Source organism: Carlito syrichta, unplaced genomic scaffold (assembly GCF_000164805.1).
Source record: "Carlito syrichta isolate Samal-C Ts95f unplaced genomic scaffold, Tarsius_syrichta-2.0.1 Scaffold302399, whole genome shotgun sequence".
Taxonomy (NCBI): Eukaryota; Metazoa; Chordata; class Mammalia; order Primates; family Tarsiidae; genus Carlito; species Carlito syrichta.
This window is the reverse complement of record NW_007246495.1, coordinates 194,247-210,098: the sequence shown is the minus strand read 5'-3', so window position 1 is coordinate 210,098 and position 15,852 is coordinate 194,247. Positions and strand designations below refer to the sequence as shown.

At 38.9% G+C, this 15,852-nt stretch overlaps 1 protein-coding gene across 3 annotated transcripts in view; it reads left to right on the top strand.

The window, feature by feature from the left end:
- Positions 1 to 10,270, top strand: part of SPATA7 (spermatogenesis associated 7) — a 45,987-nt gene extending 35,717 nt beyond the window's left edge. For all 3 annotated transcript variants that reach the window (XM_008056568.1, XM_021711610.1, XM_008056567.1), the window contains 5 exons: positions 1,670 to 1,785; positions 3,750 to 3,803; positions 5,907 to 5,984; positions 9,357 to 9,411; positions 9,649 to 10,270. In XM_008056568.1, the coding sequence (XP_008054759.1) occupies positions 1,670 to 1,785; positions 3,750 to 3,803; positions 5,907 to 5,984; positions 9,357 to 9,411; positions 9,649 to 10,230 (885 nt within the window). In that variant the 3' untranslated portion in view covers positions 10,231 to 10,270. The remainder of the gene's footprint in view (positions 1 to 1,669; positions 1,786 to 3,749; positions 3,804 to 5,906; positions 5,985 to 9,356; positions 9,412 to 9,648) is intronic.
- The last annotated feature ends 5,582 nt before the right edge of the window (positions 10,271 to 15,852 follow it).

Here is a 15,852-nt window from a genome sequence, read left to right as displayed (position 1 = left end):
CTGCACTCCAGTCTGGGCGACCGAGTGAGACTCCAACTCAAAAAAAAAACAAAACAAAAACAAACAAACAAACAAACAAAATGGTTTGTCTATTAGAATCCCAGACACAGATTCAGAGATATAAGAATAACATCACTGAACAAGGCGATGCTAAACCAAACAACTCTGAAAAAAAAAAACAAACACAGATTCAGAGATATAACAATAAAACAGAATCACAGTCAACCTCCCCCTGGAAGATAGTAGGTCTCCATCTCAGCCATTAACAGCTGTTTAACCAAGGGCCTGGCCACTCATAGCCCAAGAACAGATCACCTATACCCTGAGAGCTGAGTTCCTCTTGACCTGCAGGATTGTTGGGAGGCGTAAATGATCCAGGTGCAGTGCCTAGCCTGGTAAGGGCTTTCAATGACAGTGGTTATGGGCTTGAGAGTTATGAAGCACATTAGCTCTGTTGATAACTAACTAAAGTAGAAGTCTGTCTTTATTAATATTGTGCTCCAATGTTTATCCATCACCCTGCAAGAAAACGGTGTGTCCCCATGCTCCATAATCAGTGCCACCAGCAGTTGATGTGAGGAAGCTGGTAGAGAATGAGCTGCAGCAGATCCACATTTTAACAGTGCCTTTAACTCTGGAAAGCACAATATGTAAACTGGCAGTGTAAATATTAAATGTGATGATTTTAAATAAGTGCTTGGCATAGTTCATGGCACATGGTAAGGAAGATTCTGTAAAAGTCAACTGCTCTTCCTTGTTTGTTAATGTTATTATTTATACTGCTGTTGCTACCACTGCTTCTACATATTTGACATATTGGCATTCAGATTGGTTATGTGAATTTCTGAATAATGGTATTTTTTCCTCAGGTTTACTTAAAATTTTGCAAATTTGCTTCGTTTTCTCTTCATATGTGTTTACTTTGGTGGTTTCTTTTTCTTTTTCTTTCTTTCTTTTTTTTTTTTTTTTTTTAACCTGCTGGGCTCAGTTATACCTTCTGCCTCAGTCTTCCAAGTAGCTAGGACTACAGTCACACACGACCATGCCCAGCTAATTTTTGTTGTCTTGCCATGTTGCCCAGGCTGGTCTCTAACCCATGGATTCAGGCAGTCCTCTCGCATCTGCCTCCCAAAGTGCTATCTCAAGAAGAATCTTTTCTTTTTTTTTTGAGTCGGAGTTTCTGTCACCTAGGCTGGAGTGCTGTGACACGCTCATGGCCACCATAGCCTCGACCTGCTGAACTCAGGTGATCCTTCCACCTCAGCTTTCCAAGTAGCTGGAACTACAGATGTGTGCTGCCACACCTGGCTAACTTTTGATTTATTGTAGAGATGAGGTCTCGCTGTGTTGCCCAGGTTGGTCTCAAACCCATGGACTCAGGCAGTCCTCTTGCCTCTGCCTCCCAAAGTGCCAGGATTACAGACGCGAGCCACCACACCTGTCTTTGGTGATTTCTTAATGTGATTTAAAATGTCACTCATTAAAATGTAAGAAATAAGTCATCTTATCTTTTAAGTATGTTTAATTAAAGTGCTGATTGGATAAAAAATTACTCTGAAACACTCTTTGTCATAGCATATCGGTCTTTCTTGAAATTTACTCTTTTATTTATGCTTTAATAATGTATTTTTAAAGCAAATAAAGATGTATTCTTTGTATTACATCCCAGGTATCTAGTCATATGGCATATGACTTCAAAGAAAAAGTAGCCCTTTCACCTCTACAAGGGCACAACTTAGCATGGGCCGAGATTCAAGATGGTGCCCGTCTACACTCTTCAACAAGGTAAGCAGTTTACAGAATACATAGTTTCAATGTCTTAAACTGCTTTCCTGTATAACAGACATATAGTATTTGCAGTATAAGTACTATTTTAATTGTATGCTGTAATTCATTTTGGTGTTATATAATTCTGTGGCAGTTTTAGTCTTGCCAAGGAAATTTACAAAGTTAGGTGCTCAGTAAAAGTTTAATAAATGAATCAATTTTTGCTAATTCATTAGTAAAGGAAAAAGGCATACTGGCTTGTATTATTTGTCATCACTATTTATTAAAAAATGGTTTTCCCCAAGACAAGTCCTCTAGCAGTGATGCTAACCAGTTTACATGGCACAAATAGTACTAAAAGACCTTCCTATGTGCAGTCATTATTTCTGATTTTGAATATTCACCATATGCTAGTGTTTGATCTCTCTGTGCTATATGGCTAAGGTCATGTGCCATGTGCCTTACCAGGCTAGGCAGTGCACCTGGATCATTTACTCCTCCCAACAATCCTACAGGTCAAGAGGAACTCAGCCTTCAGGGGATAGCTGATCTGTCCGTCGGCTATGAGTGGGCAGGCCCTTGGTTAAGCAACTGTTAATGACTGAGATGGAGACCTACTATCTTCTGCCCATTTTCAAAGGGAAGAGGGAAGTTTACTGTGATTCTGTTTTATTCTTGTATCCCTGGATCTGTGTTTTACATTTTAATACACAAACCATTTTGATAAACAATACATTTAAGTTAGGACACAAATGCATGATTGATACTCCCAAAATAAAAATAAATCAGTGGAAGAATTCTTAAAATTAAAGGTACTCATCACATCATGCTTTATAATGGAGGATAATATACCTAAGCAAAAGTGAAAGATTAGCAGGTGGTAGAGACTCCAAAAGGTATTCTGACATTTTCAGCTGCCAAATGCATTCCCAGTGTCAGAGGTTGGATATGAGGGGAAGGAGGCAAAGGAAAGGAAGGAGCAGATATTTAAAAGGGGGTAGGAATGAGTTGTGATGTGGCAGACCAGCAGGAGGGTACACGCAGCCCCTGGGACCCAGCTTCTCCCCGGACCTCTGCCAGGGAGACCTCACCTGCTAAACCACAAGGAGGTCACCAGGAGCTCCCTGACCTTGCAGTTCATGGTGCTTCTGCACATACAACTTAATATGCATAAACTGTTCTTAAGCCAGTCTGCATTGAATATAAAGAATGACCCAAGAAAGGAATATTTTCCTTTTCTAGCTCTTTCTATCTAAAAGAAGTAAAGTAAAATATTATAACAGAGTATACCAGAATTAAAAGTTCAAATTAACTAATGGTAACATAACTGAATAATGACAAAATCTGTCATGATGACCAGCTTAAGAAAAATATTCTAGTAAAATATTTCCAGCATTATTTATATGTTAAGCTTAGTCAAATTGTCATTGTTTATACTAAAGAAGTACCATAGTGTAGTTTTAAAAAGGATTGTGAATTTATAACTACAAAACTAGTTTAAAAACCTATCTTTGCTACATATTGACATTAACCTTGGCAAGTTACTTAGCCTTTCTGACCCTTGGTCAACTCATTAGTAAATGGGAACATAATACCTAACCAACATATACTGACTGGGTTGTTTAGAAGATTAAATTAGCTCCTGGATATAAAAATGCTTAAAAACATTCTGAAACATATTAGTACAGGTTGAGCATCCAAAATCTGAAAATCTGCGCTTCAAAATGCTCTGAAATATGACATGATACTCAAAGAAAATGCTCAGTTGAAGCATTTTGACTTTCAGATTTTTGGATTTGAGATACTCAACTGGTAAGTATATAATACAAATATCCCCAAATCTGAACAAATTAGAAATCCAAAACACTTCTGGTTCCAAGCATTCAGATAAGGGATACTCAACTTGTACTAATATATAATATTACTGAACACTTACTGTATGCCAACCATCGTTTTGCTCAAATACTCTAACTTCTTTCTAGGACAGCATGTCAGTGTTCCCTGCAGCCTCCTTCACAGAGTAAAATCTCCTCTGAGTAAGATATTTTTGACCTCTTAATTTTGCATAGTGGGAATCAAGAATTATACAAACCAATATTAAATAAGTAAGAATTGAGCACTAATCTTTGTTTTAATTGACAAGTAATAATTATACATATTCATGGGGCACATAGTGATGCTTTGATACATGTAATATATAGTGACTAGATCCATTTAATTAGCATCCATCTTCTCATTTATGATTTCTTTATGTTGAACATTTTCTAGCCCTTTGGAACTGTACATTGACTATGGTTATCCTAAAATAGTATAGAAACTAGAACTTATTTCTCCCATCTAGCTGTAATAGTGTATCCTTAACAGATATCTCCCTGTCCCTTCCTTCTCCCTACCCTTCCCAGCCTCTTGTATCCTCTATTTGACTTTTTCCTTCTATGAGATCAACTTTTTTTTAGCTCCCACAGATGAGTGAGAACATGCAGTACTTAACTTTCTGTACTTGGCTTATTTCATTTAATGTTCCCCCAGTTCCATCCATGTTGCCCTGAAGGACAGAGTCTTATTCTTTTTTATGGCTAAATAATATTCCATAGTGTATAGTTACCACATTTTCATATCCATTCATCTGTGAACACTAATCCTTCTTACACCTAGCTTTGGGGTACCAATCATATAATACATGCTAAATTTGAAAAAAATGACCAGAATTTTCTGGAATAATTATCAATCACTTCATTTTTATCTTCACTAGAAATTTGTCCTTAAGTTAGTAATGCTTGCTATTTCTGTTCTTGTTTGTTTGTTTGTTTTTGTTGCAATGGGAATTTTTCTAAGTTGCCCAGACTGGTCTTGAACTCCTGGGCTCAAGCAATCCTCCTACCTCAGCCTTTCAAAGTGCTGGGATTACAGGCTTGAGCCACTGCACCTGGCAATACCTGCTAATAGCACATAATTACTACTCATAATTTGTGGGGAGGGTTTTAAGTAAAAATAATAGCGTTTCAGAGAAATGTTGATGTTTGTTAGCTCAGGACGCCTTCCTAGAGATTTCTTTTTTTTTTTTTTTTGAGTCGGAGTCTCACTCTGTCACCCAGACTGGAGTGCAGAGACTTCATCTCGCCAAATTGCCCAGGCGGGTCTTGAACCTGCAGACTCAGGCAATCCACTCACCTCAGCCTCCCAAAGCGTGGGATAACAGGCTGAGCCACCAAGCCAGCTTCTAGAGATTTCTAAACTCACCAGTTCTTTGCAGATATTTTATTTGTAGTCTTTAATGCTGCTTTAATTAAGTTACACTTTTTTCAGGGAGAATAATCTCTTTTATAAAATTTCATTTATTTCCAAACATGCTGTTTTTAAGCAAGCAAGACCCTGTGAATCAGTTTGGAAATAGAACTTTTTGTGAAACATTTAAATCTATTATCTGATTTGCTTATTAACTTTTCCTCTTATATTTGCTTATTCAGTAACTGAGTAGTTACTTGCTACTTTTATTTCAGGTAGTTAAAATCAAATTTACAACAATATCTTAATTTTCTTATCACAGCAACTAAAATATAGTTATCTCATAAGATAGATAATAGAGCTTTGTGTTCAGGTAATTAAAAACTACCACAATATTTATGTGTACACATTTTCCCATTAGACTTTTTGTTCGCTTCTTCAAACATTTTGAGAAAAAAATTAATTTTTCTGCTCAGTAAATTTTCCAACTTAACACAAGTCACTGTCCTGAGAGTAGGAGAAGACTCTCTGACTGAAGCTCCTGCAGGGGGCCTCGCTGGAGCTCAGGTGTCTGCTGGACACAGCCAGAGGCCAGCGGGAATTCCACTCTCCTCACTGCACAGGAACATGGGCTCCCCACAGATCACACGTGATTGTCCTCTTGCCCTTCGCCACTATCTTCTGTGTTTTGTTTAATTCTGCATTTTTACTGCTATGACTGTTGCAGACATCTAGGAAATAGTACTCTACTGGGTAATAATTCCTTTTGAATATTTATCATTGCATAATTTGAGGAGGTAGACGTTTGTTTGTTTTATACTATTCCCCTTAATAATATGAGGTAGAAAAGTCACTATTGTTTCTTACGTTTTTGGAGTAAGCCATAACGTTCATGCTGTGTATCATCTTTGCAGTGACGAAGAACTGCTGTATCTGAGCTTCATTGAAGATATAACAGTTGACATTTTGAAACTTGGTCTGTTTTCAAACAGGTTAGATGTTTTAAACTGTGTTGTGGCAGTTGAGCAGGACATTAAATATTCTTTATATTTCTTCATTGGTTATTAATTTTTTAACTTATTTCTACATATTAGGAAATGAAACAATATATTGCTTTTTAGAATCATATTCTTATATAACTGATAGCAAGTTGTTTTGGTTTTTTTTTTTGAGTTGGAGTCTCACTCTGTCGCCCAGACTGGAGTGCAGTGGCCGCTCCCGGCCACCGCAGCCTCAACCTTCTGGGCTCCGGCGATCCTTCCGCCTCAGCCTTCCAAGTAGCGGGAACTATAGGTGCGTGCTACCACGCCTGGCTAATTTTTTGATTTATTGTAGAGATGAGGTCTCGCCAAGTTGCCCAGGCAAGTCTCGAACCCACGGGCTCAGGCAATCCACTCACCTCAGCCTCCCAAAGCATGGGATTACAGGCTGAGCCACCCAGCCCAGCAACTGATAGCAAGTTGTAAAGAATGTTTAGTTCATACTGTAAGGCAGGTTCCCAGTTTGAAGAAATTATTATTTTATTCACCAAAATGTTATTATTCCTTTGCTTATAACATGAGTAAAATAAAATGTTTGCTGCCGCTTTGCAAAACTCCATAATATATTTTTACTGTCTGAAACTGTCATGAAAATTAAAAGCAGGCAATTTTTTTGTTACAACTGTTACTAGTATTAGATCTAGTAAAATAAGGACAAATTAGAAACTAGGTTTGCATACTCTAAGTGAAATAGAAAGTTTGTAAAACCAGATTAGGTATTGCATATCTTAAGGAAATTGTGTGTCCTGAACTAGCATGCATCTGAAATCCACTGGCAGGAGGCCTTACTTTGTGTTACGTAATGTAGGGCCCTAGCATGTATACTGTGTGCTTTCTCTGTTGTAGTCATATGCCAGGCACAGGCATTTCTAATACATTATTTACATCCTCTACGTTTTTTTTTTTTAATTAAAGCAAATATTTTCATTGTTGATATAAAAAGATATACCAAAAAGACCTATATTTTTGGCAATAATTCTGTTTGCCTCTTTCATTTAAAAGTGGTTTAAAATGTTTACTTGGCCAAGCTCGGTGGCTCAGCTTGTAATCCCAGCACTTTGGGAGGCTGAGGCGAGTGAATTACCTGAGCCTGTGGGTTTGAGACCAGCCTGGGCAACTTGGTGAGACCTAGTCTCCACCAAAAAAAAAAAATTAGCCGGACTTGGTAGCATGCACTTATAGTTCCGGCTACTTGGAAGGCTGAGGCAGAAGGATCACCAGAGCCCAGCAAGTCGACGCTGGGGTGGCCGTAAGTGTGCCACTGCACTGCAGTCTGGGCAACGGTGAGACTTCAACTCAAAAAAGAAAAAAATGTTTACTTAAATTGGGTATAGAGTTTCAGCTCTACAAGAGGAAAAGTTTTGGTGATCTGTGTCACAACAATATGAGCATATGTAACACTACTAAAACATACAATTAAAAATGGTTAAGATGGTAAGTTTTGTTATGTATTTGAGCACAAAAAATATGCATACAAAATCATATGTATTTATGCTTAAAATTGTACATTTTTCTCTTAAGATCATAGGGCTATTTATGGCATCTTTTATAATAGTACCAAAAGACTGAATCAAACGAAATGTTGAATAGTAAAAGTTTTACTGAGCCGGGCTTGGTGGCTCAGCCTATAATCCTGTGCTTCAGGAGGCTGAGGTGAGTGGATTACCTGAGCCTGTGGGTTCAAGACCCACCTGGGCAACTTGGCGAGACCTCAAAAAAATTAACTGGGCGTGGTAGCGTCCGCCTACTTGGAAGGCTGAGGCGGAAGGATCGCCAGAGCCCAGTAGGTTGAGGCTGCAGTGGCCAGGAGCGGCCACTGCACTCCAGTCTGGGTGACAGAGTGAGACTCCAACTCAAAAAACACAAAACAAATCAAAAGTTTTGCTGAATAAATTGTAGGATATTTGAGAGAGTAATAAGATCTCCTCAGTGGTTAAGAATATTTTTAAAGAATTTATATGTACAGAAAGATATTCAAAATATATATAGTTGGCCAGGCTCGTGGCTCAGCCTGTAATCCCAGCACCTTGGGAGACCAAGGCGAGTAGATTGCCTGAGCCCGTGGGTTTGAGACCAACCAGGACAACTTGGTGAGATCTCATTTCTATAATTAAAAAAAAAAAAAAAAAGTTAACCGGGTGTGGTAGCACGTGCCCGTAGATCCAGCTACTTTTGGAAGGCTGAGGTGGAAGGATGGAAGGATTGCCTAAGCCCAGCAGGTCGTCACTGGGATGGCCATGAGTGTGCCATGGCACTCCAGCCTGGATGACAGAGTGAGACTCCAACTCAAAAAAAAAAAAAAAAAAAAAAAAAAAAAAATATATATATATATATATATATATATGATTGGAAAAAACAAGATAGATACTCAAACAACAGTATGCATTGTTTAATTCCAGTTTTTGTAAATAAATATATATGCATAGAAAAATACTTAGTAGTGAATATTCTAAAATGTTAACAGTAGTTATAAAAAATAGAGTACAGATTTCATGGGTCTTTTAAAAATTGCTCAGTAACTCAGAACTGCTGACTCTAAGGTTGGCTCATAACTTCACTGATGATAACAAAGGGAATTCGTTGTTTTTTAAGAACTTATTGATGCATTCATGTGATAGAGAGAGGAGCATGGTGTTTTGGAAAGAATAATTCTCTGGAGCCAGGCACATCTAGGTTAAATTCTAAAGGCTTGTGCCTTAAGGGAGAGGAAATTATTGTCTTAGAGGTGCAGTTTTCTTATCTTTAAAATGGTTTTTACCATAACTTTCTCTCCCAATACTGGTCAGGATTTGAGGTAAAATAATTAAATTATGTGACTAGCACAGATGTTTAGCACTTAGAGGCATTTAATAACTGATAACTTTTAAGTTATTATGTGAGTTTACCATTGGGAGATTTTTAAAAGTATAATTTGGGAGGCATTGGACAATACCTCTCTAAGAGGCTTTTCATTAGGATTTGGTTCAGGTGTGTGTGTGTATGTATGTAAGAGAGAGCCAAGGGGTAGAGGCTTTTGGTATTTGCATACATCTGTGAGAGAAAAATAGCTTTTGGATGTGTGTGAGAGAGAGGAGAATTACAATCAGAAGAAGTGAAAGTAGTCTACAGTCTTTCAGAAGCACTGGCATCCACTGTGGTATCCATGTCTTGAAGCCAGTGTACAATGGGAGAGCTCGACGGGACAGGGAGGGAGTAGTCTTCAGTTCTAGAGAGAAAAGTCAATCTAAAACATATTCCCCAACCGCTAGTAATTTCAGTATTGCATGACTATATTTAGTTGGTTTTCTGATTTTGAGATATTAATGTACTTGTTTATCACTATAGGTTTCTAGAACGACTGTTCGAACGGCATATTAAGCAAAATGAACATTTGGAAGAGGTGCGTCTTTCCTTAGAACTTCATTAGAAAAACTGGACTGTAGAGATAAATTTGAAGTTCTCCTGTGCCCTCAAAGAACACATTAAAAAGCAAGCCCTCTTCTCCCTTGAATAAGGGTGATGGGTGGGAGGGGAGTGGAAGGGGAAGTATTAATCCTGCAGATGCGTGGCACTGCAGACAAAAGCAGCTTCATTGGACCAGCGGCATTCATCTTGTTCTTCCCATCTTCTTTTCTAGGAGAAGATGCGCCACCTGCTGCGTGTCCTGAAGGTGGATTTAGGCTGCAGCTCCAAGGAAAGCTCTGGAAGGCCAAGTGATAGGGATATGTTGCACTTGCTTGATGTTGAAACGGCTGACAGTTCAGAGCAAAATGAGTTTAAAAATAAACACAGGGTAACAATTCAACAGGAATGCCAAGAATACCATGAAGCTTTGGACATGTTACTGTCTGCACCAAAGGACGAGAACGAGATACCCTCTTCATCGGGTGGGTTTTTCATGCCCATCCATAAACCAAAGACTTCAGAAGGGGTTATAATTCAACAAGTGAATGATGAAACAGATATGGAACCTTCAACTTGGGATGAAAACAACCCAAGCATTTCAGACAGTTTAACAGATCAGGAAACCTCTGTGAATGTCATTGAAGGTGACAGTGACACCGAAAAGGTTGAGATTTCAAACGAATTATGTTGTCTTGACACACCACTCTCCCAGTCTGTCCAGTTCTCCAGTGTCAGCGGTGACAATACTGACATGGAATCATCAACTCTTAAAATCATGGATATGAGCATCAACGACTGCCCCATGGCTGTTTAATCCTCATTAATAAATACCTCAAATGGCCAGTAACTCAGTATTACTTTTCTTCTTCTTTTAATACATGCTAAGATTTCTGTATTAGTTTTTGTGTTGCATAATAATCATAAATTTAGTGGCTTAAAACGCCACATGCTTATGATTTATTCCACAGTTTCTGTGGATCAGGAGTCTAAGCACAGTGTAGTTAGGTTCCCTGCTCTGGGTCTTACAAGGCCATACCACAATCAGGGCAGTGGTTGGGGCTGTGCTTTCACTAGGGGCTGGAATAGGGAGAATCTGCTTTCAAACTCTTCTTAGGTTGGTGGCAGAATTCTTCTCCTTGGACCTGTAGGTTTCAGGCTTCATTTTCTTACTGGCCAGCAGCCAGAGGCTCTGCCACCTGGCCCTCTTCTTGGGCGGGTCATCATATGGCCACTTGCTTCTTCAAGGCCAACAGGAGAATCAGAGAGACTCTGCTAGCAAGATGGAGTCCTGCACAATGAGACATAATCACAGAACAGACATTCTGTCACCTTGGCCATGTTCTTTTGGTGAAAGCAAGTCATGCGTGTCGCCCATACTTAAGGGTTAGGGATGCCATACAAGCATGTGAATTGGGGAATTACCAGAGTCACCTGAGAACTTGTTGACCACAGTTGCTGATGTTGTTTTTCAGAGGAACATAACTGACCCAGACATCGGTGATTTTGTAGGCAATGGAAAACAGTCTATGATCTATGATCTGGTGTGGGTCTTGAAGCATTGCACCTTATCTACAGTAGCTTTCATTTCTTTATTCTCACTTTCCTGCAATAGCTGGGGCCTGAAGGACCTTTCAGCCATCGGTGAGCTGGGGCTTCAGCTACCTGAAATCCTGCCTCTTCTGGTGAGTTCACACACCCTGTCAGACCTGTCTGACACCCTTCCCTTAGCCTTGTCATTCATGAATGGGACCCTATTAGGACATGTCTCAGAAGATTCATCTCTATGTCTTTTCAACTATTTACAACAATTGAATATTTCAGTACCTGTTATAAACAATGTGTTATGCCTAGGCACTGCAGAGGATAAACACAATAATAACCCAAGTATTATAGAAGCTTAGCAATGGCCTCCAAGTGTCCTCTTCTTTAACTCAGACTCTGATAATCCTTTGGCCACACCAGTTTTTCCCAAAGGGTGGCACGTACCACTAAGATATGAGAGTTAATTTTTAGTGGTAGATGTAGGACCAGTCCATCTCATTTGTGGGAAGCTGACCATCACCACAGTATTCAGGATTCAGACTCAGGAGCAACCTGTCAAAAGCAATGTGGCGATCTGAACATCGCATCTACTTCCCACCCAGCATCTGACAACCCAACATAGCCTGCTGCGGCCCTCCCTCGGCCACCTGCCCTCCGCCCTCATCTCTGGGTCTTGTCTCCACAGCCCTCTAAGCAGCACCTTCATCCCCATCCTGTAGTCCTGTTAAGCCTTCTGACGTCCCCTCAGCTCTGCTCTTGGATCCCAGCCTGGGCCTCCCTAGCCATCAGCCCTTACCTCTCTATCGACCTCTCAGCCTCCACCCTTCTCAGCCCTAGCCCCTTTTGCAATCCTCTCACCTCATCCCCCTTGTGATTACCTCAGGCCTACTGCCCTGGTCAAAGTTTCCTTCCTTGGCTGGAGCTGCCATTTTTCTCGAGGCATTCCCAGTAACCGTCTTCCAGCTGCTGTTCTCCACCCTTCGGACAAAGCCCTACAGACTGGCTTCCACCTGCCCAGGCTTCCCCATGTCTAACTCTTGAGTGCAGCTTATTATCTCTGGAGGGATAAGCCACCTTAACGTGGGTGCCTGTTAAGACATGTTGTTATCCTCTAGCTTCCCTGTTTTTGTTTTTACCTTTTTATTTTTTATTATAATACAATTATAAAAATAAAAAAGACAGATTTTATAGCAATAAATAGCACTTGACTGCCTAGCACCTCCTCACCCCACCCCCCACCCAGTTTGACGCCTCAAACATAACTTTTGACTCAGCAGCTTTCTCGTATTTATTCCAGATTTCTGTTTTTATATTTATATTACCACTTCCTAATTTTTTCATCTTATACATTATCTCTTCTTACTTTTCAAGGATTTTTTTTCTTTATTTCAATAGCTTTAGGGGATACAAATGGTTTTTTATTACATGACTGCATTGTATAGTAGCAAAGAGGTCTGGGCTTTAAATGCACCCACCACCCCTACCTGTGCACATTGTACCCAATAGGTGATTTTTCATTCCTCCATGCTTTCCTGCCTCCCGCTTCGAGTCTCCAGTGTCCATGACTTCATTCTCTGTACCTTTGCAGCCTCTTAGTTTCGCTTCCACTTATGAGTGAGAACATGTGGTGTTTGGTTTTCTGTTCCTGTGTTACTTCACTAAGGATGATGATCTCCAGTTCCATCCAAATTACTGCAAGACATGATTTCATTCTTTTTGACAGCTGAATAGTATTCCATGGTGTAGTATACCACATTTTCATCATCCACTGATAGGTTGGGCTCTTAAATTGATTCTGCATCCTTGCAGTTGTAAATTGGGCTGTGATGAAATTGCTGGTACAGGTGCCTTTTTAATATAACGATCTCTGTTCCTCTGGGTAGAAGTGGGCAGACTGGACAAATGGTAGATCTGTTTGGTTCTTTGAGAAATCTCCACACCAATTTCCACAGAGGTTGTACTAACTTAACACTTAAACCAATAGCATATAAGCGTTTCCTTTTCACTGCACCTGTACCAGCATTTATTGTTTTTTGTTTTTGTAGTAATTTAATGGCCATTCTGACTGGTGTAAAGTGGTATCTCATTTTTTGATGGTTTGTTTTGTTTTATTTTTTGAGTCAGAATCTCACTCCGTTGCCCAGGCTGGAGTGCAGTGGCATGCTCACGGCCACCGCAGCCTTGACGTGCTGGACTCCTGCAATTCTCCCACCTTAGCCTTCCAAGTAGCTGGAACTACAGGTGTGTACTACCACTCCCAGCTTTTTTAAAAAATTTATTGTAGAGATGAGGTCTCAACGAGTTGCCCAGGCTGGTCTCGAACCCCTGAGCTTAGGCAATCCTCTTGCAACGGCCTCCCAAACCACTGTAATTTTAATTTGTATTTCCCTGATGATTAGTAATATTGAACATATGTTTGTTGTCTATTTGTATATCTTCTTTTGACAGATGTCTGTTCATATCATTTGCCTACTTTTTAATGGGGACATTTGCGTTTTTTCTTGCTGATTTGAGTTATTTGTAGATTCTGGATATTATCAGATGTATAGCTTAGGGAATATCCTCTCCCATTCTGTAGGTTACCTATTTACTCTGTTGATTATTTCTTTTGCTGGCATAAGGCTTTTCATTTAATTAAGTCTCACTTATTTACTTTTGTTTTAGCCGCATTTGCTTTTGGGGTTTTATCCATAAATTTGTTGCCTAGGCCAATGTTCAGAAGAGTTTTTCCTAGTTTTTTTTCTAGGACTTTTATGGTTTTAGGGCTGACACTTAAGTCTTTAATCATTTAAGTCTTTAATCCACTTGAGTTAATTTTTGTATATGGGAGAGATGGAGATCATGTTTCATTTTTCTGCATGTAGCTATGCAATTTTCCTAGCATCATTTGTTGAATAGAGTATTCACTCCCCAGTGTATGTTTTTGTCTGCTTTGTTGAAGATCAATTGGTTGTAGGTATTTGGGTTTATTTCTGGATTCTCTATTCTGTTCCATATGTGTGCTCTTATACCAGTACCATGCTGTTTTGGTTACTACAGCCTTGTATAGTTTGAAGTCAGGTAACATGATACGTCCATCTCTGCTTTATGTTTAGGATTGCTTTGGCTATTCTTGGTCTTTTTTGTTTCCATATTAATTTTATAATTGTGTTTCCTAATTTTGTGAAAAATGACAGGATTGTATTGAATCTGTAGATTACTTTGGGTAATATGGTCTTTTTAACAATATTGAGTGTTCCAATCCATGAGCATGGGATGTTTCTCCATTTGTTTATGTCCATTATAATTTCTTTCATCAGTGTTTTCTAGTTCTCCTTGTTGAGATCTTTTACTTCCTTGGTTAAATATATTCCTAGATATTTTAGCTTTTTGGCTGCTATTGTAAATTGAATTGAATTCTTGATTTGTTTCTCAGCTTGGTCGCTATGGTGTATAGCAGTGCTACTGATTTTTGTGTGTTGATTTTGTATCCTGAAACTATATTGAATTCATTTATCAAGTCCAGGAGTCTTTTGGAGGAGTCTTTAGGCTTCTCTAGGTATAAGATGGTATTGTCGGCATACAGAGATAATTTTATTTCTTTTCCAATTTGGATACCCTTTATTTCTTTATATTGCCTGATTGCCCTGGCTAGGACTGCCAGTACTGTGTTGAATAGGAGTGGTAAAAGTGGGCATCCTAGCCTTGTTCCAGTTCTGTGGGAAAATGTGTTCAACTTTTCTCCATCCGGGATGACACTGGTTTTGGGTTTGAAGTATATGGCTTTTATTATTTTGAGGACTGTTTTCTCTATGCCTATTTTGCTGAGGGTTTTTATCATGAAGGGATGCTGGATTTTAACAAATGCTTTTTTGTGTCTATTGAAATGATCATCTGATTTTTGTTAATAATTATGTTTATGTAGTGGATCACACTTATTGACTTGTATATGTTGAACCATCCCTGGGATAAAACTCACTTGGTCATGGTGGATTATTTTTATGTGCTGTTGAATTTGGTTTGCTCATATTTTGTTGAATTTTTGTGTGTATGTTCTTCAAGGATATTGGTCTGTAGTTTTCTTTTCTTATTATGTCTTTTCCTGGTTTTGGTATTAGGGTAATATTGGGTTCATAGAAAGAGTTAGGGAGAATTCCCTCCTCTTCAATTTTGGAATAGCTTCAATAAAATTGGTACCAGTTCTTTGAAAGCCTGGTAGAATTCAGCTGTGAGTCCATTAGGTCCTGGACTCTTTTTGGTTGGGAGACTTTTAATCACTGTTTCAAACTCATTACTCTGTTGGTTTCTATTTCTTCCTGATTCAAGGTTGAGGGGTTGTATGTTTCCAAGAATTTATCCATTTCCTTAGATTGTCTAGTTTGTATGCATAGAAGCAATCATAATAATCTCAGATGATCTTTTGTATTTCTGTCATTTAACTCCCATGTTTTTGTTTGATTTCATAAGTTCTTCTTGGAGTTCATTTCTAGCCTTATTCTACTGTAGTTTGAGAAGTTGCCTGATATGATTTTAATTTTTTGAATCTATTGAGACTTGATTTGTGGCTTATCATATGGTTTATCTTGGAGAACGTTTCATGTGCTGATGAGAAAAATGTATATTCTGTAGTTTTGGGGTGGAGTATTCTGTAGCTATCTGTTAGGTCCATTTGCTGTAGGGTCGAGTTTACCTCCAATGTTTCTTTGTTAACTTTCTGCCTTGATTATTACTATCAGTAAAGTGTTGAAGTCTCTCACTGCTGTAATACTGTCTACCTCCTTTTTTTTTTGGTCTAGTAGAATTTGTTGTATAAACCTGGGAGCTCTGGTGTTAGGTGCATATATATTTTAAATTGTTATGTCTTGGCTGGGCATGGTGGCTCACACCTATAATCCCAGCATGTTGGGAGGTTGAG